Source organism: Ostrinia furnacalis, unplaced genomic scaffold, assembly GCF_004193835.3.
Source record: "Ostrinia furnacalis isolate ACB-3 unplaced genomic scaffold, ASM419383v2 OfSCF0216, whole genome shotgun sequence".
In the NCBI taxonomy this organism is placed as follows: domain Eukaryota; kingdom Metazoa; phylum Arthropoda; class Insecta; order Lepidoptera; family Crambidae; genus Ostrinia; species Ostrinia furnacalis.
The window spans coordinates 420,466-447,849 of NW_021130455.1; the positions used below are offsets into that span (position 1 = coordinate 420,466).

Below are 27,384 nucleotides of genomic sequence, written 5' to 3' on the forward strand. Positions count from 1 at the left end.
TACGGTACAGTATGTTAGCTACACACCTGTGTTGCATTAATTACGAAAATTATCACCTATTTTCACAGAAAAAATCAATTCCGAAATATGTATATGACAATAAAAAGGTATGAAAATCAATACATTCTTAAGTATAAACATAGATTTATTTAAATGAGTAGGCGCTTCTTTATATCTAGGGCTTATTACAAATAGCAAAAAATCTGTACCTAACGTTGTATATTCTACAATCTACATTTATTGCTTGTATTTAACGTTTACATGTCTAATGGATGTTACGTAGGTACTATTTTGTATCTTTTATTACTAATAGGTTTCCCTTCCCAATTCAAAGTCAGTATTTTTTTTTACATGAATAAATAACGATTTTGGTACTTAACGTATTCATATTGCAATAGGTGTAACGATCCCAAAAACTTAAAATGTATGATAAGTCTGCCTTCAGTCTTAAAACATTTGGCTCTTACAAATGAGTACTTTGTAACAAAAGTAATATTATTTTATTTAACATAATTTATATTCTACATCTTATACAGACATTGACCTTTCACTTGGTAAAAAAATATTTACACTATAAGATATTGTACAGAAATTTCTTATTCTACTATTATAAATTATTTTAAAAAAAAGTGTACCCACAAGTCTGTTAAAATTATATCACCTTAATCACATTTTGTAATATGTGGAAGGATTTTTAAGCTACATTTTTGATTCAAATAATTTATTTACCTATTCTAAATAAGAGACCATCCTAAGCTTACAAGCTTATTACAATATGACTAATGCCTATCATTTTTCCAGTGACCCCCTCTGTCATTATTGAAGTTTTTTCGATCTCTGTGACCTCTTCCCGAACCACCACGATTCCATCTATCGTTTCCCCGGCCCCTATGTCCGCCTCTATTTGGAAACCTTGGGAAATTCTGATCTCCTTCCATGAAATTAAAGTCATTCATTGGCCCTGGACCATTAAAGGGCATATTTCCAAAATTATTAGGTCCATTAAATTTGCCGTTATTAAAACCATGCGGTATATTAGGAGCTATACCTAATAGACCAGGCGCGGGACCGCCGCGTGGATCTGATAAATTCTGTTGATTGAAACCATGCATTGGACCCACATTCATATTATTCATACCCATGCCCATAGGCGGCATATTCATATGGTTCATATTTCCAGACTCCATACTACCGGGGGGTAACGCCATACCGCTGTTGAGTGCAAATTGATTAACCGGTGTTTTAAGCAATGCTTCTTTGGGTTTAGGCAAATAAGTGAATTCTCCATTATCTCCTAAAGATATACCTAAATTCGTAAATATGCTACAAAGAACCGAATTGTTTTGAATACCTGATAAATCTAATTTTTTTCCTGGCATTTTATCCTGTTGATGCTGTTTTATCATTTGAGTAACCGGAGCTAGATGCTGATTTACGAATATTTTTTGAGTAGAACTGAGATCTCTGTACCAATTGGAATTTTGAAGAATATTTTGGAGCTCTAATGTATTATGTTTTACGTCTTGTGCAATGCCTTCATTTTCCTTTGGTTTTCTTCTAGGATCTACCCGCGGACCTGTAGGTATTGGTTTGACTGCTTTTTCACTATCGCTATTTGATTCGTCTAGGGATAGCCGAAAAACTTTTCTTAATCTAGGATCTAATAAGGCTTGAGACTTGGCTGTACTATTTCTAATATCTGTGTAGTCCGGGCGCGGTATATCAATAGGTAAGAGTTTGTATGGTATTGGAGGATGACTATTAATTGATCCATCAATTTCAGATGCTGGAGTATAGTTAGGTATTGCTTTGAAAGGTAAACCCAAACGAAAATCGATGTCACCACTAGTTCCTTGACGTAAATCTGTATCACCAAAAGCAGGCATTTTATACTCACTCTGTCTTAGATCAACATCGGTTCTCCGACGGCCATCCGTAGGTTCACCATCAACACATTCATAAATGGAAACACGTGGTGGCCTCTTGTTAACAGCCTTGACAGGTTCACTCACCTTTTCAGGCGATCTTCTTGATCTAGGATCTCGAGACTTTGGAGAACTTAACGCTTCATTTTTTGTTTCTACTTTATTTTCGTGCAAATTATTTTTCATTGTATTTAGTAATTTTGTCACTTCCTCACTTATGTCTATTTTGGATAGATCACCAAGTCTGCTCAACACCGTTGACGGTTCTATCACATGTGGCGCTGGAGTTTGCGGTGACAATGACGCTGGCCTCGGCGATGATGCTGGGGACTTTTTCCTAGAACCTTTTTCTTCATCACTGGAGTACCACTTCTCGTCAATTAACAAATTGTCTTCATCATCAGTAGTTGACCTGCGATGTCTCTTTTCAGGGTTTTTAAATATAGGTTCAGGATGAAGAAACCTAATATCTGTATCACGTTCCTGTCTTACGTTACTGGGTTCAGTACTCACCGAGGCCATTCTCGGTGCATCTTCTGAAAAAGGAATTACCCTATGATCCACATCCTTAGTCTCATTAGAAATTATAGGCTTTTCATTTTCAAAAGTTTCGTTAGAAACATCTATGTTTTCTTTATCTTTTGACACGAATTTTAAAGCATCCTTGGTATACTGATCAATGTCTATCATATCTTTATTCTCTCTTCGTGTAGTCCCAGCACTACCAGTATTCACAGCTGAACCTTCACTCGTAGCAACAGAAGCTGAAGGTTGAAAACGCATGTCTACGTCTTGACCCGGAAAGTCCGAAGGCGGTGTATTTGAGACTGGTACAACTGGTGGAACTCGCAAATCAAGATCTTTACTGGCTGACGTAGATCCTAGAAACTGCGGCGGTTGTTGTTCAGTATTAGAATTTATTAAACCAAGTTTTTGTATACTCATTGTATTTAGCTGTATTTCAGTTATCTGTTTTAAAGAAATACCAATACTATTTAACTGTAATACAGTCAGTTGCCCCAATTGATCTAAATTATCGATACCCATTTTAGTGAGATCAGAAATCTGTCGAGGTGTGAGTACACCAGTTAAATTTTTAATATTAAGAACATTCGTTGTACCTGCAGTAGTCTGAGCATTAGTAGTTTGCGGCGTATTAAAATTCTGGTTCATGTTATCATTTTGCCATCTTGATTGCCGAACTTTAGGTGATACTTTTTGTTTTTCAAAATTGTTGACAGGTAACGAGGACTCTGGAACGACTTGTGGGTTAGGTATATTTATGTCAAAAAGCGACGGTATACCTTTGTCTTCATTTTCCGAGTTTTCTGAAAACATTTGCTGGGCTAATTTCAATTGGGTTGAGTGAATCATTTGTAATGCTCCGTCTCTATGAAGCCTCGGAAAATCACCTAAAATTTCTTTAGGTGCTGATTCTATATGTTTCAAAAGAATATTTTTTAAACCTTCAGTCAATGGTTGGCCATGTGCGAACTTACATTCATCTTTGTATATACAAGGAAGCCCGGTATGATAATATTTACAAGGAAAATCAGCATGCATATAAAGACATTTATCTCTCTTAGCGCAACAATCCATAAGATAAAATTTACATAATTCCATTTTTCTTGGAGGTTGCGCATCATGAGAGTAGATGCAATCATCCCCCTTATGGCATTTACCTTGCATATAATACAAACATAGCCCATCTGGATCTTGCATTGGATGCGCACCTCTCCTGCGGTCATTTTTGTTGTTCTTATTATTGCGTTCTCTTTGATTGGGTCTGTGTCTTTGTTGGCGATGATGTTGGTGTCCACGAGAGTCATGACTGCTGTCAGACGCATAGGAATCTCTGTCGTCATCTTGAAATGAGTCCATTTGTTTTTGTACTGGCGACGCTCCTCTAATACACATCATCTCGCTTTCGTCAACTTCATCTGTGTATCCGTGTTTTTTACGCTTCTTACCAGGTCCATCTTTAGACTCATTTTTCTTCCTTTTCTTATGTTTTCGTCGTTCTTCAACTTCCTCTTCCGGAAAGCATTCGCCATCATCGCTCTTGTTCATGACTTTTCTGATCGCCTTTTCAATATTACCTGCGAAATCATCTTCCGTAGCGGGAGTCGCATACTTACGATTTTTTTTGCTTTTATCTTTTTTCTGGTCACCTTTATTCTTAAATTTCTTTTTTTTACCTGATTTTGAATAATAAAAATCCTGTGCTTCGGGTTTCTCGGGAGGTAGTTCCTCGGCCTCTGGAACATCTTCTTCTTTCTTTTCTTCTTCGTGGTGAACTTCAGTTGTATCTTCACCTTCACTTTCAATTTCTCCATCTTCCAAGTCTTCTATGTTGGCTGCAGACTCCGCCATTGTGAATGTATTACTGAAATGAGAAACAAATTCACATTAAAATGGGTTTGAGTGAAATATTATGTTGAAATATTTGGTTGAACGAACTCAAATATAGGTATTATTGGGCAATATGTAGTTGATAATGCATCTATGTATACTTTTTAAAGACACAAATTAATTAATCTTGGAATTTGTATAAAAAAAAGTTAATAAGATAAGGCCATCGAGCATAGTCTGTTTCGTCGTTTAAACATCGGAAAAAAGAAAGACTGAGACCCAGAATAATAAAAGAAGGGAAACTTGTTAAAGAATTGCATTTTACCTACCTAAGCGCACTATTACGTAATCTTTTTACGTTATTACCTATAAACAAGCATTTTAATATAATTAAGAATCCCTGAGTAATACAGACAGCCAAATTAAATAAATATATTTAAAGTAGACATAAAAAATTGTTATTTTACATTAACTTATCTTTTGTTATCGCTCCATAATAGCGTCTAACTTTATCTCTAAGACAAGATAAACAAAAAACCTATGCTAAATAAAAATCTTTTTTTTATGATAAAATGCTAAACAGTAAATTGAATAACAAGGTTCAGGGTCTCTAGTCTAAACTAAAGTTATAAAACCTGCTAGGTAGGTACCTGAGATTTAGAACTCTGAAGATGACGGAAACGTGATTCTTTTAAAAACCTATCAATTATTGTACCTACTTATAAATGAAATGAAATTTATGAAAACCTAAGTTGGATAGCAGCATTAGCAACGCGTCTCTTATTGATTTCTTTTTAGTGAAAATTACGTAATATTATGTACCTAGTACCAACTTTTACTCAACAATATTACGTTCTTTCTTATTGACATAAATAGTTACGATTTCAAAAGCATGACTATTATTAAAAGAAATTCATGAAAAGATTCACTCGGTGCCGATTTCTTTTGTGTTTATTGTTTACAACGCCCTATATTCGCAAAGGTGCGTCACGGTCGGTAGAGTGAGCGAGACGTCTACAACGCCACTACACCACCGCGCCCGCCGCCATTTTTGTATAACCCTACCAAATGAAATAGACAAGAGTTATAGAAATCTGAGAAATACCACGTGAATGTTATTGATTACAATTAAGAAAGTATGTAATATTTTACCTTACAGAAAAGTAAATTGATACATGAAATATATTCTACAAACACTGAAAAGCTGAAGCCCTACTATTGATTCATCGGATAGGTACGCACACTAGCACAAATAATGGCACACATAGATACATTGACATTCCTTTCTTGCTGACGTTGTTACTAAATTGGTTAAAATTTACTAAACCTACCTATACAAATAAAACGCAAATGCACGTTTTCAACAGTATTGGTACAAATTGAGAGCAAGTCTATGTGTTCTCTTAATACTATACCTAATAATCGTTGGAACAATTATCATTGAGAATTAGTAGATCTCCAATTTTCACAAAAATACTGTGGTGTTGCGCAGTTAATAAAATCAACATGAATGACGGAAGTCGGTACAATAACTGTTCATAGCCACTACTTTCAAGTGAATTAGGTGGATAGAGCCAAGCAAGGCAAGCAGTGGGTGGACGTTCACATTTCACAATGTCTTGCTGAGCGCTGCGCTCTCGTTCGCCACGATTGGAATGACGTCAGCCTTCTAGAATGGCAACGTATCCATATCTGTGTGTCCTTCCTCAACGAGGTCAAGTACCGTGTGTATACGCTCACTCACACAAATACACTAGGCGTCAAAGCAGATGACGTATTATACCATGATTGCTGCTACGACAATCTAATTTGGTAGCATTGCACCTACTAAAATAGTATCTTGTGATAATGAGTTATTTACACAAAATAACAATTAGAACCTCAATGACCAGCATTTTTTAAAATGACGAAATAATGAATTGAAAATTAAAATAAACACATTTTACCAACACCAAATTCTGAAGGTAGAAAACAGAATTAAAAGGAGTAATGCTTGAAATAGATAATAGGTATTTAGCTAATAAATACTAGGTAAACGAAAATGGAAATATTGCATGCACAGGAATTATTTGCAAAGAAAATTATAAAAATAAAAATGATCTCGAGTAGTCTAATTGACGGACCGCCATTTTGAAGTTTTCTACAACCAGCCGGATCATAGATTTGAATGAACAAAATAAAATTAGATCGTGAAATATACGAAACACGATTTAATTATGTTGAATGTGTAGCAAATTGATACTGCACGTGTGTATTATGCTCCTTTGTGGCTGATCAAGCACTTTACTTTTAAAATAGGGGGTCACGCATTCGTTAATGTCCTAATAAGTAAAATATTAATAAGTGTTACCAATCTTACATTAATGAACGATTCACTATGTGCGACTACTAAACGCCATGTAAAATGGAATCTTTCATAGCATTGCTGCATAAAGACGTAACAATTCGAGTACGCAATATTGATTACGGACGACGACTGCGGCGAAACGAAGCGGAGAATGCGGAATTCATTCGTAAACATTTAGTTCAGTTTTTGATCACGGGCAAATCCAATCAGTGGAGCTAGTGTGCATTCCAAGTTAGCCACAATGAGAAAAAAAACTCGGTACTATCTGAAAATTATTAACAAAACGCTTTATGTGTCTACTGATTATTTAATTTAGTAATGTATTAATAAAAAAAAGTTAAATAGAATTTTTGCATCATGTCATGATTTTTACTGTAAAATTAAAGTATATTTTATAAATAAGTATTTCAAATGACTGTAGTGATAGCAATGCTACCAATATTCTACAAGGCGTAAGGAAACGGAAAAGGTAACAGGTTCGTTTAACAATAAAATAATACACCGACCGAAAAAATATTGTAATGTGAATTAATTTGTATTTTAAAGTACTATTTCTTGTTTTTTGTTATTCTTAAATAATCTTCAAAATAGATTTTCAATTATTAAAAATGTATTGTTTTTTAAAATCGGGTTTTCTAAACTGCAAATGTTCCTGTCATCCAAATGTCATTTTTATCAAATTCGTGATAAGTCAGCATTTTTTGTAAAAATACAAAATCTGGATATCATTCAAGTTTCTGAGTTAAATGTGTCTGTATAAAGCGTTTCTTTAAATACCTTATTCATAATAATTATGTTATTAACATTTACATTGTCTTTAAGTTAATCAAATAGTGAGCAAGCAACGATGTCGGATCCAAATAATCCATTTGCTGGATTATTAGGAATACCTGAAACCAAACCAGCAAATACTACAGAATACAACGAGGGTAACGCAACTTTACGTATAGCATCCAAGAACACTCAAGAGGACGAAGAGGCTGAGACTATAAACAACATAGTTGAGAATGTTTTCCACTTCACGATAAACTCGAATGCTCTGGAAAGGTGTCCAACTACAGAGAGACAACTGGTTGTTTTGGAAGAGCTATCAGAAGCTGTCAAACCTCGTATACACATTGACCTAGAGGCCTTAGAACAAGCGCTCTTTGAAAGATTGCTGTTACCTAACCCTGAAAGTTATGTTATACCAAAAACATGTCGAATGTTCAAAGATCACGTAATTCAAAGACAAGTTTTTCCGTATTTATTTAGTTCGATGCAAAACCTGCAGAGTTATGATCAAGTCAGTACCCCGTATGTGAAGACTGCTTTACAGAAAATGAGAGAGTTAATATTCAGGAATGCCGTGACAGCTCTGAAGCAACCGGCTTTGTTTGAAGACCAGAATTTTGGGGTACAACTTGTGGAACTCTTGCAGCATGTTGATCCACAAAGCCACACATTTTTTGTAGACATTGTAGAAGCTTTTGTTGCAGACAGTAAGTATATCATCAACTTCATCATCTCAAAATTTTAACAATAACATTTCTTCCAACTACCTACATAATATTTTTTTTTATTAATGTTTGTAATTTTTATTTTCAGAGGACGATAATGTAATGGTCCAGCTCAAAGAATCCATGATTCCAGTATTAGAAAAGATTCAGTTTGATGTCAATAAGTCTAATCTTATTAACCTACCTATTTATATTTTACCGTCTATACAAATATTTGCCAGTAAGTACTTGTTTTAATAATAAGCCTTTATTATTGGATAAAAGATATTTTACATAGTTATTTAACAATTATTTTATGCAGTTTACTCTTCAAGACTAATTTCCTTAAGTAAATAGTATAGCATGTATTTATTTATTTGGAATAACAACAATGTAACATAAATGTGTTCTAGGTAATTCAAATTTGGCTCTAATTCTGATGGAAGCCTGCGAACCAAAGAAAGATTCCATGGGGCGACTGTATCAAGAGTCGGTGCTTGGTGCCTTATTAAGCTTATCAGTTTTACCAAAGACTGCCACATCACTTCATGAATTCTTCGACAACCCAATGGACCAGGTAATTTAATTGTTGCCTATCAATCTTTATCATTATAACTGTGACTTCATATAGGGGCATGTATTAGTTAGATGGTTGTTCTCAGATAATGAACATAGAATTTTTTAATTCAAATTTAAATTAATTTATTTCACAAAAATGCACATCCATTAGATGTTTGTACACAATAAATTTCGTTACAGTGTATCTGCCATGAGTAAAGCGATAATGACTATGGTTTCTTTTCTTTGTTTGCAGTCAGCTACATCAATGATGGAGTCATCAATTTGGAATGCCTCATCCCACCTAATAAACAATTTGCACCGGATATTTCTAACCCTCCTGAAAGCTGGACCCCAAATGAGGAACCGTCTACTTACATGGATAGGAAAGTGCTTGAAGAGTAATGCAGCTAGAGGAAAGCTTTGGAATGTTCAAGTAAGTACAAAAATATTTGTAATATTTTCGGGACGAAAAGGTAGCTCTTAGCTCTAATAACACAGGAAACCAAAGTAATGCACCAACCAGAAACTTTTTACATGCCAGCTCAGTGTTAGAAGAAGCATGCAAAGATACAGATACCCAAGCTACTCAGATACTCACTTTTTACGTGGAATATTATTATTTTATAAATTAAACTCTTATTCTTCTAGGCAGGAGAAGTAAGTGCAGCGACAATGAGCTGTGTATCGGACGGATTTATGCTGAACCTGGGTGCTGTTCTGCTTCAGTTGTGCCAGCCATTTTGCGTCTCAGCCGATGACCCTAAGTCACTGAAAATTGATCCCACTTATGGAGCAGTTCCGGTAAGTTTTATGTATTATCATTTTGCATTCCGTTTAATTTATTGTGAACTTATTGTTTCTCATAAGATTACGCTTACTTAAGATACGTCTCAAACTTAATTAAAACTTAAAAATACTACAGCTCACTGTGTGTTACACAAGTGAAACTTTCTGGGTTCAATTTTCCTTTGAGGCTTTCTATTTTAAAACTTATAAAATTTTACTTTGTTAGCAACTAAAAGCTTGACTGCTGACAAAGAAATTTTGTTGAAACTACTTTTTATAACTATTAATAAAGTTATATATTTTTTCAGCCAGAGGAATGTGCAGCAAAGTCAGTACACTTGGACTGCCTGCACAGTGAGACGTGCCTACTGCCTGCCCGCGAAGGGGAAGACGGCCAATCGCTAAAGCGGCCCACAGCTGAAATGTACAACTTTGTTACGGAGTGCTTTTTTATGACACAGAAGTGCATTGACTTAGGTAAGTGAAAAAAGTGATCAGTGACAGGCTGTAATGTTCATGAGATATCAATCATGTTGTTCTACAACTTTTTACATTGAATTTTGGAGTAATAAAAAATATAACTGCTGTTTTCTATAATTTCCAATGTACAGACATCACATCAAGCTTAACACCGTGACATTTGATGTTGTAGTTGGTGCTATTTACAACAAAAATGTATAAAATAATCTGTACTATCTATTTTAAAGCAGCAAATGCCGGGTGTCCCATTGCAATGGGCATCACTGTTTCGACAAGGTGGCTATGTTCAGTAGAATTTATCTTCCTTCGTAATGTTTTATGTACTACTTCTATCTTTTTTCTGTCCCTTTTTTGTCTTTGTTCATTGCAATAAATGTTTCTTTGTTTTTATTTTGTAGGCGTCCGCGTTTGCGCGGAGAAGCTATGGCGCTGCGGACAAGACCTGGGCCGCGCTCAGCGCGCCTTATCCGATGTAGCCGCAAGCGCACATCACTTGGTGGAGCCGATGCGCCAGCGCTCCCTCCATCTCATGACTAAGTGAGTACCCAGCACGAGTAGAATACGCAATTTGAACAATCTCACGTGAGATTAGAGGGAGGAAGGAAGAGGTGGAGCCAAATCTCACAATATCACACCACAGTAGTGATTTAAATTCCCTCTGGGTTTAAAAACCGCTAAAATCACCGAATAATTAGTGGAGACACTTCCTTAACTTAAATCATTAGACATAACCAGTGCGGTGTTTACGTTATTCTCCTTTGTTTGTTGGCAAGATTCATAGAACATCTTAAGGTCATACAACCGTAATAATCTTGCCAAAACAATTCTAATTTAAGCTATTTACGTATTTTCTAAATTAAGGAATTTCCTCCCCAGATTCTTGAGCATGCGCTGTGCTCTCCTCGAGAACGACATGCTAACAAGCTTGAACCGCTTGCAAGCGATGACGTGTACGTGGCTGGTGCAAGTGGCGGTCAGACCGGACCCGCCCGCGCCGCAGCCCAGCTACGCGCCGGGCGTCGTCGTTAAAGTTGAGATGCCGGTGGCTTCTCCACCACCTGATACCCTAAGGTATGATTACTAAAAATGCGCTCTCGAGAGCGACATGATAACAAGCTTGAACCGCTTGCAAGCGAAGACGTGTACGTGGCTGGTGCAAGTGGCGGTCAGACCGGACCCGCCCGCGCCGCAGCCCAGCTACGCGCCGGGCGTCGTCGTGAAGGTTGAGATGCCGGTGGCTTCTCCACCACCTGATACCTTAAGGTATGATTACTAATCATGCACTCTCGAGAACGATATGCTAACAAGCCTGAATCGCTTGCAAGCGATGACGTATAAGTGGCGGTCAGACCCGATCCGCCCGCGCCTACCCTAACTAAGGTATGATTCCTAAGCATGCGCTCTCGAGAACGACATGTTAACAAGCCTGGACGGCTTGCAAGCGATGACGTAATAGTAGCGGTTAGACCGGACCCGCTGAAAACCGATTTTTTTTTGGTGAACATGGTAGACTTATTGCAACTAGACTGCCAATTTAAAGTTTTCGGTTACGTGTTGTACCCTTGTAGATTGTTGTATATTCTACTGACGCAATTTTTCTACTAGTACAAATACCGAGCCGGAAGACGTAGCGTGGGCAGGCCACCCACTAGGTGGACCGACGATCTGGTGAAGGTCGCGGAGGTGCGTGGATGCAAGCGGCGCAGGACCGGTCTTTGTGGAAATCCTTGGGGGAGGCCTTTGTCCAGCAGTGGACGTCTTTCGGCTGAAACGAACGAACGAACGAACAAAGACCTTAAAGTTTAAAATAAATGGGCTTTTTTTAAAACAGGTGCATTCCAGAGTTCGTGCTTGAGAACATAGTGGTGTTGATAACGATGGCGCGGCGCACGGTCGGCGCCATAGCTGAAGAGGCCGAGATAGCCGGCCTGCTGGAGCCGGCTTTGACCCTCGTGTTGCTGTTCATGGGTGATTCATCTCGAACCTACAATCCACATCTAAGGTTTGTATCGCTAGATTAACGAAATTAATCCCTGAATTTATTAGGATGATTAAAATGTGGTATTGGAAACATTATGCCAGTGACATCCACTGCTGAACATAGGCCTCCCCTAATAATTTCCAGTCAGGCTAGGATGCACTCCATAATAAAATATTATCGATGATTTTAGACGACAAATGTGTAGGCTTTATATACGTGCATCCTAGACCTACAGATTGGCCGGTTGGTTTATAAGAGAGCTTGATTTACTGGTGTGTAAATAGTTTAGTTAACCTACTTGAATTGAATTGGATGCCTGATTGAACAAATTGTTGAAATGCTATTTTTTTCCATAGCAGTTTGTTACAAGTGTCATTAATAGATTACATAAGTCAAAAATACGAGTTATTCTGAAGGTGACATTTGTATGATCTCTAGGGCCCGACTTGCAGAATGCTTGGAGGCTATGTTACCAAACCACCCCGATGACCAGCAGCCACTTAGCAGCTTAGCTTCGTTCTACAGGGAACAGCTCTTCAAAGAACATCCGCATAGAGCACAGGTATGGTTTTTTTAACGCTTAAATCAGCGACTAAAATGTGCTAAACTTTATCCAGCTAAAGGCAGCAGACAGTAGGTGAAAAAAAACCATATAAATTAGGAACCTCCTCCTGTTTTGGAGTCGGTTAAAAACCGCAGTAGTGTGGTGTAGATTTGCAGAATGATTAATGCTGCCAGGTGGATAATATTGAATCTCAAAATCTTTACCTGTGGGTGGAGCACTGGTGACCTTGAATAGGGTTTATCACTGAAACCTATATCAGTGCCACAAAGCTCATTACTCATTACGTAAGACACTAATCATTTGTACAGTCATCATCAAATCGTTCGTGACACCAAAGCAGCCAATAACTTCACAACATGTCTTTTTAAAAAGTAAGTAAGTAAAGTTGTATCAACTTTTTGGTCCTTTGGGTGTCACAAACTATTTGACGCTGACTGTATGTAAGAGAAATAAATAAGATTTTATTATTATTATTCCACAGCTGGTGCCATGTTTGCTGGATGTCTTCGTGGGCATTGAAATGACTGGCCAAAGCGTTCAGTTCGAGCAGAAGTTCAACTACCGCCGCCCCATGTATCTTGTTATGGACTTCCTTTGGGGCATGGAAGAGCACCGTGATGCTTTTACGTAAGTTTACATCTTTTTGTTAGAAAAGAATATTCAAGTCTATCAAATATAAGTATGTATCCAGGAACAGTTAGGTGGATGAACTTTACATTAACGAAGTTTTTAAATTACAATTTATTGATTCTTCATAACTAAACTTATTATTGTTTTCACTGGTAACTTGGTTACAAGATTTTCTATTAAACAAAGACAGTTAAATAATACTGCTATGTCGCTGCCTATTTTACAGCTGCCTATTTTACCAGAAATACAATAAGAAATATAAATGTTATATTACAGGCGTCTAGCCAAAGAGGCAGAATCCAATATGGAGGCCGTCCACCCGCCGATATTCCTGCGCTTCGTGAACCTGCTGATGAACGACGCCATCTTCCTATTGGACGAGGCTCTAGGAAACATGGCCCAGATTCGCACAATGCAGACCGCCCAGTATGTATTATGTCTTAAATTACTATCTGATTGGTTACTTTTCCGGTTTCCACCGGTTTCCACCGGGCCTTATGGCTGAAATGCCTCTGCCTTGGTGGAAACCAAGGCAGAGCGGAGAAGGGTTTTGAATAACCAATCAGATTACAATATTTATTTCCACTTCTCTTTTGCGCTCCGCACAGTTCCGCCGCCGCTGCTGTCAAATTCCATAGAAAAATTTGACAGCGACACTTCTCCGCTCTTCTTTGCTCCGCTCCGCTTTATTGGTGGAAACCGGGCCTAAGTCGTCCACGTAGATTTCCATATTTGCTGATTGGAAGGTTTCCATATTTGCTGGTTCGAGGCTCACCGGTGAGCCTCGAACAATACAATTTCCATTGTGTCTAGCGTCTCGGCGTTCAATGACTTAATTAAAAAAAAGTAATTATTATTCCATGTTTTTATTCATCGGAGTATCGGAAATTAAAGAAGACAAACAAGCATTTAAACATTGAGTGTGTGTGACGCCACATCACGTAACTACGCGTGTTGTTTTAACGTTTGACGTCACGAGATTTTAAATATTTGTAATTCGGTATTGTGTTTATAATGAAATCAACAATGTACTCACTCATGCGCATGAACATTTTAAAGACATATTTTTGTCTTGATGTTATGTAATTATTATTATTCATTTATGTCACATTTATTATCAAATCCCAGTGAGAGGGATATTTTTTGTATTGCAAATATCAAATCGCATAAAGGTTCGGACAAACCAACGCGTGCAGCGATGGCGATGGCGATGGCGACCACTGCGCGTGCAAAAGTTGTTTCACACTGCCGCGACCGCGATGGCGATCACTGCGCGTGCAGGTTGTCACTGTCACCACAACTGTCACGCATATTGTCAATCACGCCTATTCGGCAAAATGGAAACTGAATTAAATGATTTGTTTGGAGCTTTTGATGCAATTGAGACAGTGGAAACACTTTTTCACTCAAGTTTATTCAGGCGGCCATATATTATAGAATGAGACAGGATTACATGCGGTATTGGTAGTAGGTATTGGTTACTCATAACCAAGCTATATTTCTGGCTTCGTTTGTAGTCCCTAGAGCCCTAACAATACATTTTAATTAGATTTAAAGAAAGGTTTGATAGGAAGGAGGACTGCACTAAAGCTTTCTTGGCCTCAGTGGGGGAAATAAAACACAACGCGGACGGTTGATATCTGGTTTATTACTGTTATGCTATTGCTATACATATACAAGATTTACATAATATACACAATTCAATGTGTCCAGTCCAATGTGCCGTCGGTGTAGAGTGCCTACGGTGCACGTTCGTTCAGGGTTCATGGGCCAGTCGGCTAGCATGTTGTAGGTCGCGGTCGATGCTGACGTGCTCGTACAGTATCCTTGTGGGCAAGTAAGATTATATAACCAATTCATCTTTTTCCTGGAGGGAAAAAATTTGCCCCCATTATCTTTTACCATTGTCGTTCTTATCGTTAAATTGCACAAAACTACACAGAACTCAACACAACATCTATCAAAATCAATTTTCATTTTCATTTTTGGTGCAACAGTCATCTTGACATTTACTTTTTTTAAGGCAAAGGAAATTACATTATGCACCCAAACCACAGAGTACATAATAGTCCAAATATCTTTTTTGTCTTTAAAAATAACCCAAAAAACCCAGTTTTGATCAACTAGGTGTTTCTAGTGGCACTAAATTAATGACTGAGACGTTTGATGACTTTAATTAGGTTTTTATTTATGGCATAAGTACTTAGAATTGCTCTAGGGCCTTTGAGAAAGCTGCAGACATGTACATTCTCAATTATTTTGTTCTGCAGATAATATCCCAATTTTATTTATGAATTTGAAGAAGCAGGTTCTCAAGAAAACTAGAATAATTTATTTAATACATAAAAATAAATTCTGATATTGATACTTTATTCTAAAACCTTTTTTATTATTCAAGTAGGTCAGACTAGTGGTATGTTATGAATAATTCATTTTTAATTGTGTAAAACTTTTTAACAGATCCTACTTACTATTTATTACATCGATTTTAAAAAACAGAAACGTCACAGTGCCAAATGTCGCGATGATCGCTGATCGCTGCGTGCAGACGCTGCATAGATCGCCGCGACCAATGACAGGACGCGTTGATGTGAACACATCGCTGCAAATTCATATAGATGACCCACGCTGAACTGTCCCGCCAAACTCAATGACAGGGGGGCGCTACCATCGTTCAACTATATGGTTTCCAACATGGCAAAAATCTGAACCAGCGATCCGGTATTGACGGTGGCGCCCCACTGTCAATGTCATCGACAGGACAGTCCAGTATTTTGGAACTATACACACTGTCTGGTCGCCATCGCCATCGTCATCGTGCACGCCGGCTGCACGCGTTGGTCTGGTCTAACCTTAATTTTATTATTCATTGCATGAAAAATGCGAGAGGATTTTTTAACATCAATATTTGACTTAATATCTCCAGCGGACATGCACAGTGCATAATAACTTTAATTTCAACAGAGAATCAGGCGCCTGGAACGACTTACCTAACAATGAGCGCGAGCAGAATCTAGGCAATTTATCCCACATCGGGATGTTGGCTCGATTCGACAACATCCTAGGACGCGACACCATCCGCACACTAGTCCGGTTGACGGCTCACGCGCCTTACGTGTTCTGTCACCCGACGTTGGTCGAGAGAATCGCTTCTATGCTCAACTACTTCTTGTTGCATCTCGTGGGACCCAATAAGAAGAATTTCAAGGTAAATGCAGCTTTAACTTCTCAAACACATTCTAGACTAATAGGTAGGGTATATGCAATATGCATCTATGTGGCATGTATGTATTTCCATGAGATCGCGTAGAATTCTGCGACCGGGAATCTATTTCAGATCAAAATTATAAAGTCAGTTAAGTGTCATCATGGCAGTCTACTTTTGAAGTAGACTTGAGTGCCAAGTCATTAAAATACAAAGCACGGTCTTTTTAAATTCAACCACTGTCAGCCCTCCACTTGCAAGTCCTCGGCTTATCGAGCAGGACTTCCAACTGTGGTCTCTATTCTTTTTCGATTCGTTTATTCATATCTTGAAACATATGGACGCATTAAATGTCATAGATTTTTTTTGTTCGTTTGTTTCAGCTAACAGGCTAGTTTCCTAAAAAAATTTTTTAGTCCATCAATTTTAATATAAAAAAATATTGGACACGTATATTTTTAATTGTTAATCAAACAAATAATTACAAAGTTATAGTGCGTTGAAGTTCCGCGCGACGTCACAAAGTGCTGCACTTTTACGCACTCACTGACGTCACGGGCCTTTTCTTTAGAACTTTGGCACGGTTTATCTCTTTACATTTTCATTAGTTTTAAAAAGTGAAAAATACGTGTCGAGTAGTTTTTGCTAAGCTAACTGACACACAGTCCACTTCTGAACAAAGGATTCCCCCAAGGATTTCAACAACGACCGTTTCAGCGCTGCCCGCATCGAGATTTTTAGCTTTTGAATAATGACTAGAAAAAAAATACTTCATTTAATAAAATTCCAGGTGAAAGACATGAAAGAGTACGAGTTCGAGCCGGCCAGCACTGTTCTGGACATCTGCCGCATGTACGTGCAGCTGGGCAGCAACGAGCGCTTCTGCGCCGCCGTGTCCGACGACGGCCGCTCCTACTCGCCGCAGCTCTTCACGCTGGCCGAGGCCGTGCTGGGTGAGGAATAGGACGCTTCATCATCATCATCATTTCAGCCATATGACGTCCACTGCTGAACATAGGCCTCCCCCAATGCTTTCCACGTTGGTCGATTGGTAGCGGCCTGCGTCCAGCGCTTCCCTGCTACCTTTACGATGTCGTTGGTCGGCCTTGTAGGTGGACGTCCCACGCTGCGTTTTCCGGTACGCGGCCTCCATTCCATTAGGACGCTTATTTATTTAAAAAGATATTAACTATTTAGGTAGTAGGTGAGACTCAGCGACGACGTCGAGCCGACTCAAAATAGAAGTATTGATGGTTTTTGGTCGCCTTTTACAACAGCCATTGCGAGTGGCAGTGCTCCTATTCCACTCTGTCAGAACTCCAACTCGTATGCCCAGCATGCCTGAAGTGTAGACCTATATTACACTTATTCAGGGACCCCCCACACTAACATCGTCATCTTGCTAGCGCCTGCACAGTGTCGCAAATTCAAATGCTAGTGTGTCTATTAGAGTTGCAGAGTAGCGCTACTTGAACGCTTACAAAAAGACTCCTGATTAGTATCGATTCTAACCATCAGCATTTGTTTTGCAGTCCGTATCGGCGGCGGGGGTCTCATAGGCTCCCTGCAAGAGGTAGCGACTCGCGTGGGCAGACTTGCAGAACAGAGGCAGCGCGACGAAGAGATCCTGGCCAACGCCCCCGAGGAGTTCCTTGACCCTATCATGAGCACTATCATGATGGACCCCGTGGTCCTGCCCAGCTCTAGGACCACCGTAGACAGGACCACCATTGCTAGGTACGTATTGAATGTAAGGGGCTTCTGATAAAGTGGTGATTCAGTTTACGATGTGAATGTTGGCAGATGCGTAAGAAATAGTTCAGGACACGACACGACACTACCTGATGCAGCGAATAACGTTTACTTGAACGCGCTCGTCTTACTGGCCGGTTAAATATTAAAGAAGAGGTCAAAGTTAAAAAGACAAGAGCATCTGATATGAAATTGCATACAGAAGGAGCGCTCAAATAAGTCAAATTGACTTCGAATGATATGCAACAAAGTCTACTCTTCACCGAGATCCTGGTCAACTCGCCAGAAGATCTTCGTCTTCCCCGAGCTTGGCGATACAAGGGGATCCGTCATGATGTCTCACACGGGGGATCTCTTTGTATTCCCTGGCTCGGGGACCACCATCGGGCCGGTACTACATCGGACCACCATCGGTCGGGGTCAACGATGGACACACTCAGTGACTTCACATCGCGGATGACGAAGTGAGACGCGCCGAAACCAAGACGTTTATGTTCAGCAAATATTGTTTTCACCATTTACCAACATAATTCACGTCACAGTAGTTCTGCTATCTCTCCCCATCATCCCTTATTTTTGTTATCTCTCGTAAGCTAGCTTTATATCGTTAGCGACATTCTATTTAAATAGAAAAAAAATATAACCACCATATCTTTCTTCGGACTGCTTTTATTCTCTTTGATTTTAGATTACAAAAAAATTACTTCAATAACCAATATAACTAAATAATTATTTAAATCGTAAACTGTGCTTTTATTCCAGACATCTTCTCAGCGACCAGTCGGATCCCTTCAACCGTTCTCCGCTGTCCATGGACCAAGTGAAATCCAACACAGAACTAAAAGAAAAAATTCAAGCATGGATCGCAGAACAAAAGCAAAAAATTGCTCAAGCTGAAACCAGTAATGGATAAGCAAGCTGTACAAGACTATAATATATCTAAGTACTAGGCAAGCTAGTATGGATATAGATATATTGTGTAGTGTAGATTTCATACAGAGCGTGGTGGCTCTTTTATGCGTAGAGCACTCTTTGATGCATGATGAATGTAATGGGTTTATGGTGCCGAATCATTTTTACGACAAAGGCAACAACTTAGTGTGGATTTTGTATCTAATAAAACTTTTAGATTTAGTATATCACACCTATAAACAATAGTTCCACTTTTATACATATAAATAAATCTAAGAAATGTGATGACTTATTTGCTTCCTTTTTGTGATGTATAATTTGATATTTATAAATTTCAACCTTCATTTTATACTAAAAGTGTTAAGATACCTGTGGATTCTTTTAGTATCTTGATACACACATCTAGTACCTACCCATTAAGAGTGGAGAGATATATTTTATTTGTTTGCATTCCTGAGATAATAAAAATTATTAGTGCTTGGTGCAATTTGTTTAAATATTTTGCATTGTGAATTTGTGATATTTCATTTATAATTTATCTTGCAAGAAACATAGATTGTAATAATTATTGATAAATAATAAATATGACAAAATCAAAACACGTTTTTTATTTGAAACAACTTGATAAAGATTAGCAGAAGACTTGAGAGTACGCGGTTAAGAATACGATAAATCCATCACCCTGTTAAATAAATAGTAACTCATGTAATGTGGATGATTTGCGATTCTGAAGTTGTCAGAAAGTTGAGATGCGAGATCATACCGCACGTTCATAATCAAACTGTCACTATACAAAAAAGTCGATTTTTCAGGAAAAGCATTTGAAATGCTCAAATTTTAAAACCTTTGCAAAATGAGCAAAATGCTATTAAATGTTTTGTTTTTTGTTAAATACCAGTAGTGGCTTGTTTGGCTTTTACGGAAATATAATTACCTTTCAAATTATCATAATGGTTTATTTAATATTTAATTTTTTCCCTAAAAATAGTGTCACTTTTCCACTAAAATTGAGACAGTGACAGTTTTCAATTAAAAACATGTTGATGTTGTATTATTAATTCAGGTAGAAATGTCACTATTTTCATATAAATTTGACGATGAAAATTTCAAAATGATTATTATTAAATAAAACTAACATAGAAAAATCAGTAATTTTAATGAACTTAAAACTTAATAATTTGGATTAAGTGGTACCAATGGTAACAGTAATAAATGTAAATTCTCGATCAGAAATAAATACGTTACACACATGAAATTACTATAAAATTACATCACATAAATCAACTTCTAAGAAAATAAGGTACTCTCTTGTTCAGGCAGCCTTTAAACAACAAGAACTTGATGACCTCGATGAACTTGACGAACTAGATAGTGATTTTTGATTTTTCATGGGAAAAAGGCTCAGAGAAGTAGGTTTAAATTCTGGATCATTATCCAGCAGCCATTACCTCTGCGAGCTATGTGCCCCGCCCACTGCCACTTGATTTTAGCGATTCTGCGGGCTATGTCGGTCACTTTGGTTCTCCTGTGGATCTCCTCATTTCTGATTCAATCATGTAGGGAAACTAACTGAGCATCGCACGCTCCATCACCTTTTGGGTGACCTCTCAGATTCATAAAATATCACTGGCAACACACATGATCAAACTTTTGTCTTGAGGCACTGCGGTATTTCGGACGTGAGAATATCACGAAGCTTCCCGAACGCTGCCCAGCCGAGTTGGATTGACGAATGACCTCTTTCTCGAAGTTGGACCTACGTAACTGGACTGTTTGTCCCAGGTCAACAAACTTTCGAGTGTAGAGTCTCCAGACAAGTGGATACTACATGGACATTTGACATGTTTTTTGTCTTGTCCATATTCATTTTCATACTCATTTATCAGGCCCACTTGTTGAGAGGCTCTACTTAGGCCATCGAGCATTATGCCTAGATCTTCCACAGTCTCAGCCATGATTACGACATCGTCCGCAAATCGAAGGTGGATTATGTACTCGTTGATATTTATGCTGAATCCGCTCCAGTTCAGAAGCTTGAAAACATCTTCCAGGGCGGTGTTGAACAGTATCGGAGATATGACATCTCCCTGTCTCACCCCTTGCTGCAACTGGATGAGTTTCGAGTCCTGATCCTGGAGACGAACCGACATTGTGGCGTTTTCGTACAAGCCTGTCAACACTTCGATGTATCTATAGTCAATTTGGCACCGTTGGAGAGACTGTAGCACTGCTCAGATCTCGATCGAATCCAAGGCTTTTTCATAGTCCACAAACGCTAGACAAAGTAATAATTACCTTGATAATTTCTTTGATTTTACTAGTGTTTGGATTGCCTGGTGGCATTTTTGTTAGATAAAATTATAACTACTTAATCATTTAAAAATCTTTCTTGTTGTTTTAATATTTCACTATTTGGATAAACACAATATTCTACGAAGTGATGAACAATCTTTTTAAAAATGTAAGAGAAATATTGTCACTTTTTGTTTTAAGGCGTTTTTCGTATTACTTTATTGTGACTTATCTTATGGTTTTGGAGTAAAAGCGTCTTTATGCTAAAAATGACGTTTTTCAACACAGAGTTTACATAACTATCACGGCGTGCCCGTCCAGATCCCGTCACTACTAAAAACGTGTCACTGTTACTCACAACAAATGCCGGTTTTCCCATTAAACTCCATAACGACACTAGTGATATCTGCCGAACTATTTGAGCTTTAAGCGTGGGATTTTTACAGCATGCACTTTTCGCGGAGCGCTGATTGATGGCGTTGTTAACTCAATTTCTCCAAATTTCGTATAGTGACGGTTTGATTATGAACGTGCGATACATGCAATGAGCTTAGTTAAACTAGAATCTCGTGTCGACTCCCCCACCACCAGAGGCATTCATCAGCCTCGCAGTTTTTATCGACAAACAAAATTTCGAAGGTAATGATCGTGAAACAATTAGATTTTTACATATTATTTCAAACAGAAGGTTTCAAGGCGCCTTAAATTATTTCTTCATGTTGGCACAGTACTGTGTGTGATGGCCATAGTGATGATCTTACTTTCTTTGTTCTGAGCTCATTTATTCGATTTAAAGCTCAGTAATCCAGCATCCTAAAAAGTAATAAGACCCATAGATAAAAAATTTTTTGTACTGATAACACTGATTGGTGTCTACTCTCTACTATTTGCCATAGACTAAGCTAACTTGACATGGCGGAGTAATCAGCTGTTAATTGCAATGCCAACGAATTATTGTACATTGTTTCGATTAACGTCATTAGTTCAATGATTTCCTCATGTTTTCTTTAATTACACATCAATTGGTTTGTTCATTCATTAGATAGTTGCCGATAATAAGTTTAAAATTTTATGAGAAGAGGAATGGCGCGATGTTCTTGTCATCTGTCAGCTTCATTCATCCATTGTGCAGAAAAAATGTGACTTGTGCGCTTTGTAATGCTGTTTTTATGTAATAATTATTATACGGACGTTTAATGTAACTCTTATATTATTTCTGAATTATTTACTGAGTAGTCTATTACAGTATCGCATATTAATAACTTTCGTACTTACTTTTTGATCATTGTTTATCGGTACCTAAAAATCTACAAAGAATCTGTGCGGCGTCGGTAAGCAACCTTGGTTATTTACTGTGCAGTGTTTGTCGAATGTGAGTGTTGGTGGTGCATCGGCGCTTTGTTACATCTTGGTGATCCGGAGAATTGAAAATGTCGGGTCGCGTCCGTAAACAGTCGGACTGTCCCGTGGGGAAACAAGGGCCGATGAGGGCCACCTTACCGGTTTCGTCGGTGATGAAACAGAGCGGTGGTCTGAAGAAGAACGCCGGCAACAGTCCGACGCTGTCCCCTACGAACGTGTGGCGGCGGATATCTCCGGATCACGCCCTCTCGGGCCAAAGGAGCCCCGGCGCCGTCAATTACAAAGGTACGCTTTTTGTTTATTTTAGTTTTGTGATTTCGAATTTTTTTTCTAATTAGAAACCTATTTGAATTTGATAGTCTTATAAAATCTATTATTTCAGCTCAATTTCATTCATGTTAATTTTCAAGGTCAACAGCAATGTAAACTCTTACAAAGTCAAAAGCAATGTAAATTATTATTATAATTTATTTTTATTATATCTAATGAAATTATTACAATTTTTAACTGATTACAATGGATTACTTTGAGAGTTGTAAAATAATGAATGAAAATAGTGTAATGAAACATTGGTTGAAGTCAATATCTATAATATGTATCTATTCCTAAAATTAAACTAGGATTTGTATTAAATTGCAGGAAAAGGCAGATTTGGTGCCAGTGTGATCAGACGCACAGCCTCCCTGGACACCTTGTACCACAAAGGACAATGGTCTAGGGATTACTACTTGCATGCTGGCCATCTACAAGTTGACAAATCTACTCAGGTATACATAAATTAAAGTATTTATTGTACATTCAAAAGTATGTATAAAAGATACATGAAATGTATTCATGTCCATTTAAATCTAAACATAGCCATTGATGTAAACAAACCATTTATCTGTTTAATACTGTAATTGCCACATTACAATTTGAATAATGTTGTTTTGCAATCCAGTGCAAGGAAATGGCTCTCGAAAACAAATTTTATTACAATATTATACACCCGCATACATTTTTAGTCTGTTTACATGCATTACAAAGATGTTTTTGTGTTCCTACTAGACTGACGAAGGCGGTGGAGCTTCAGGTCGATCTTCTAGAGGCTCTGAAGATGACAAACTAGACCGCTTCTTACGGAGTCGTCTGCAGAGGCCACACAAACCTACTGCTTCCGGAGATTACTCTTCACATGCTATGAGCCCCGGTTTCTGTGAGTATTGCTTACAATATAATTTGTAAGTAATTTTGATTCTCTAGAGAATATTAGTTATTTTAGCAAAGTGAATCGGTACATAATTACTAATGGTTTCTGTAATTTGCAATATAATTTCCAAAGTATTTTCATACTCTTTGGAGCATTCTCATTATTTTTGAGTAAAAACTAAATTAATTTCATTCTCCTTTGTAGGTATATCTAAATTATATTACAAACTTAGCTAACTATTTTTGAATAGCTAGCTAAGTTTGTACTATAGTTAGACTTCCAAGTACATAATACAGTAGAAAATAGAAAAGACGTACTCACGGCTTGACATTTCATCTATGCTGCAGCCGTGTTCACAAGCAGACTTTAAAATCTTATATTCAAACAGCTCCTCTTTTTGCAGTTGTCAAAAATGTGTTCTAATTATCATTGTCTTTGTATCCTCAGGGTCCCGCTTTGGCAGCGGGAGCGTGCCGTTACGGGCGGCGCGGTCATCGGTCGAGGGCCTCAACCAAGAGATCGAGAAACTTGTGCTCTACCCTGCGAGTGGCACTCAAACACCACACCTTGACCGGTTGAGAGACAAGGTATTTGCCTATTCCAAAGGAAGCTTTTATAAAATAAATAAATAAAAATAAAAAGTATTTATTTCGGATAGCAGGGATCCATAATGTTAGTAAAAATGCTATGTTAGTATCTTATTTCTAAAACAGACTTCGTCCTGCTGAGCATGTGGCCGATCAGTGGACAATCCCCACTATCGGCTATCTCCTTCAGTACGCTGTGGCAGCTGCCGCGCACTCTGTGCAGTAATGATTATAGCAGTAATATTAATTTCGTCTTTCAAAAACTTTTAAATTCAATTTTAAGCCTATTGCATAAAAAAACGTTGATTTTATAAAATTGTTATAAAGATGTATTGTCACTTCAACAACAACTTGTTATTATGATTTCTGTTTTGTTTCTTTCTTTTCTTGTTTTTTGTGATATACAATTACGTGTTTATCTATTTCATGCACACAGAACTTGCGCCACTTGAGTCTCCATAAAAATGTCAATCATGGTAGCAGTCTATTGATAGTAATTTAACTGTAACATACTCAACTTTTATCATAGAAAAAATAGGATTTTAAAATTTATGACTTGTGTTTCAGGTGACTCCTGAAGGCCACCGCGCTCCCCTGGCCGAACTATTCCGGCGCTCCGTCAACACACAAACACCACACGATCTCTGTCATACGGCACATTCATCAGGTAATCTATCTTAAATTTACATTTGTCTCAGAAGATAGTATACATTTTTTATTTGATGTTACAATATAAAACTAATGTTTTTTAAATATTCCAGATTATCTTATACTTAGTTTACAATTGGGGTAGTTCAAAGCAACAACTTCTTCAAAAACCTTATTCTTGCCTTGAAAATCTAGTTACTTTTCCATTTGATGTATAGTTAGATTTTTAGTAAATTGAGATAGCCAACTGGTGACGTCATAGTATTCTTTGTTTAATAAACAGAAGCAAATTATCTATCAGCTATCCTGTTCATAATTTGTATTTCATGGTAATTTGTCCCAACATTTTTATTTTTGTGGGCAATAGATCCACCGTCGCGGGGGTCGCTCTCCAGTGAGGGCTCCTCGGAACTACTAGCGGCAGGTCGTCTCATAATCAAATTACAGCTTCTAGAACCCTTGCAATGTGCAATAGTTGTATGCACACGTCGTGGTTTTGCGGTCCCTAGCATGTTACAGATTCTTTGCCTGTGCTCATGTTGATAGAAGTTTTTAGTGTAAATAGTAAACGTCAGACGCTGATTTTTTATTTTATGTAGAACTTTAAAAGAATTGCGGTCTAGTTTGACTTTGAGTTTCGTTTGAGCTTTCGCTTCTCAACAAAATAGTTTGTACCTTGACAATTGCCAAATAGTAGCATCGTCACTAAAAGTAGATGTTAACATTTATTTTAATTTCTAGGCGGTAGTGTCTGCTCATCACCAGATCTGGACGGATCTAAACTCGGAACATCGCCCCAAATAAATCGCTTCCTTGCTCGAGAACCACCTGATGGTTGTGAAAAGGTAATTACAGCTTATTGTTTTTAGCTAAAAAACATTAATTAAACATTAATTTTTAGCTAAAAAAAGAAAACATGTTTCACTCATATTTTGCTACAAACACATTTTTATCAACTATAAAAGAATGTAAAAGCAACAACAATACTAGTAACATAATAAATCATCAAGTGAAGAATATTATAAAACTTTACCATTTTGATTATGTTGGATAGCAAAACAATTGTTAACTGGTTTAACTTGTACTTTACCTGCTAGTAGACCGATCTGATGACTGAGAATTAATCCAGTTTTGAATTTTTTTTTGTTATACAGGGTTAACTTGGTTAACTTTATCACATTATAGTGTGGGCTATGATAACCATTTTTTTAAATTTTATTCCTCATTCTAACCAAGAAACCTAAGGTTCTAACCTACAAACTTAATTGTGCTCCAGGTAAACCTAAAAGCAGGCGACGGCGCGTACGCAGAACCGGTGTCCGTGCTAAAACCGGCGGTGGCCGCTTTCACGCTGCGGCCGTCGCTCGGCTCCGCCTTCCAGCCGCTGCAGCCGTCGCCGTCGTCCCCGCCCGCGCCCCGCGCCCCTCACTGACCGGCCCAGTAAGCTAGACCAGTTCAATGACATGACATGCCACTTCTCTTTTGACTTTTCAGTATTCACGATCTGCCTGTGTTGTTCAACGGATAATGTTGCGATTGCTTTCGATTTTTTTAAATTTTATTCCTAATCTGGCCAGAGACAATAGAAGATAAAGAAGAGTATTTCTTTTATACGATCAGTAATAATTTTATTGTAATGAAATGCGAAATTTTAATGTCTTAAATCGTTAACTGAGCCGAATTTGATCAACTAACAATTTTACACAGAAACTTCACAATAAGTTGTTCTCTTAAATCTTTAATTATTACCATATCTAGCTTTGATTTAAGATTTCGCTCAAGTTTTAAACCAGAATTTGTTCCAAGACACAAGTTAACCATCAAAACATAAAAAAAACATGAATACATCACCAAAATATCTATGTGAAAACTCTTATTTTAATTAGCATGTGAAAGCCATTGCAATAGATATTACGTTTGAACAATAGGGCACAGATCGGATTTTTATCGTTATCTGACTGATTGTACATTGCTGATGTTCAAAGTGAATATTACGTTAAAGTATTATGAAATAGGAAACACAGCACTTATTTTCGGAAAGTTTCTTATTTGGCTTAAATGCTGTGATTATTTTATTCAATAAAATTTTAATAAGATTTCACTGAACTAAGATAAATTGCCGTTGGCGGTCTCTAATTGAATTATTTGAATAGCATATAATGTTACTAATGATAAATATTCGTTGTAAACGAGTTCATGTTGGTAGTTAACTCTCATCTTAACTGAGTGAAATGTTTGACTAGAGATCTTGCCCTAAATTAGGAATACTTTCCTAACGTCTACATATAAATAGTAACATTGCATTGTACTTCTCTTATTAACCATTTTAATA

At 37.6% G+C, this 27,384-nt stretch overlaps 3 protein-coding genes across 10 annotated transcripts; 2 read left to right on the forward strand and 1 right to left on the reverse strand.

Moving 5' to 3' along the window:
- Positions 1 to 228: 228 nt before the first annotated feature.
- Positions 229 to 6,784, reverse strand: su(sable) (suppressor of sable). Of its 4 annotated transcripts, none has more exons than XM_028309935.1 (2): positions 6,637 to 6,784; positions 229 to 4,311 (listed from the first exon to the last, which is right to left on the reverse strand). In XM_028309935.1, the coding sequence occupies exon 2, from the start codon at positions 4,296 to 4,298 to the stop codon at positions 780 to 782; it is 3,519 nt and encodes a 1,172-aa protein (XP_028165736.1). In that variant the 5' UTR covers positions 4,299 to 4,311; positions 6,637 to 6,784; the 3' UTR covers positions 229 to 779. The 4 variants fall into 4 exon arrangements, with proteins under 4 accessions (XP_028165736.1, XP_028165728.1, XP_028165745.1 ...); XM_028309927.1 differs by lacking the exon at positions 6,637 to 6,784 and adding an exon at positions 5,693 to 5,944; XM_028309944.1 differs by lacking the exon at positions 6,637 to 6,784 and adding an exon at positions 4,928 to 5,071.
- Positions 6,785 to 7,294: 510 nt separating this feature from the next.
- Positions 7,295 to 19,381, forward strand: Ube4A (Ubiquitination factor E4A). Of its 2 annotated transcripts, XM_028310115.1 has the most exons (17): positions 7,295 to 8,105; positions 8,212 to 8,343; positions 8,516 to 8,679; positions 8,917 to 9,096; positions 9,312 to 9,464; positions 9,758 to 9,926; positions 10,328 to 10,466; positions 10,806 to 10,890; positions 11,083 to 11,192; positions 11,761 to 11,931; positions 12,349 to 12,472; positions 12,957 to 13,102; positions 13,382 to 13,531; positions 16,070 to 16,313; positions 17,101 to 17,263; positions 17,843 to 18,047; positions 18,825 to 19,381. In XM_028310115.1, exons 1-17 carry the CDS (start codon positions 7,472 to 7,474, stop codon positions 18,973 to 18,975), a joined length of 3,120 nt encoding a protein of 1,039 aa, XP_028165916.1. In that variant the 5' UTR covers positions 7,295 to 7,471; the 3' UTR covers positions 18,976 to 19,381. The 2 variants fall into 2 exon arrangements, with proteins under 2 accessions (XP_028165916.1, XP_028165923.1); XM_028310122.1 differs by lacking the exon at positions 11,083 to 11,192 and having other exon boundaries at positions 10,806 to 11,000.
- A 2,793-nt stretch (positions 19,382 to 22,174) lies between these two features.
- Positions 22,175 to 26,880, forward strand: LOC114356667 (glucocorticoid-induced transcript 1 protein). 4 transcript variants are annotated; one of them, XM_028309972.1, is made up of 8 exons: positions 22,175 to 22,437; positions 22,627 to 22,913; positions 23,268 to 23,395; positions 23,676 to 23,823; positions 24,265 to 24,404; positions 24,972 to 25,071; positions 25,794 to 25,897; positions 26,329 to 26,880. In XM_028309972.1, the coding sequence occupies exons 2-8, from the start codon at positions 22,697 to 22,699 to the stop codon at positions 26,482 to 26,484; spliced, it is 993 nt and encodes a 330-aa protein (XP_028165773.1). In that variant the 5' UTR covers positions 22,175 to 22,437; positions 22,627 to 22,696; the 3' UTR covers positions 26,485 to 26,880. The 4 variants fall into 4 exon arrangements, with proteins under 4 accessions (XP_028165773.1, XP_028165779.1, XP_028165785.1 ...); XM_028309978.1 differs by having other exon boundaries at positions 22,175 to 22,421; XM_028309984.1 differs by having other exon boundaries at positions 22,175 to 22,291.
- Positions 26,881 to 27,384: the final 504 nt, after the last annotated feature.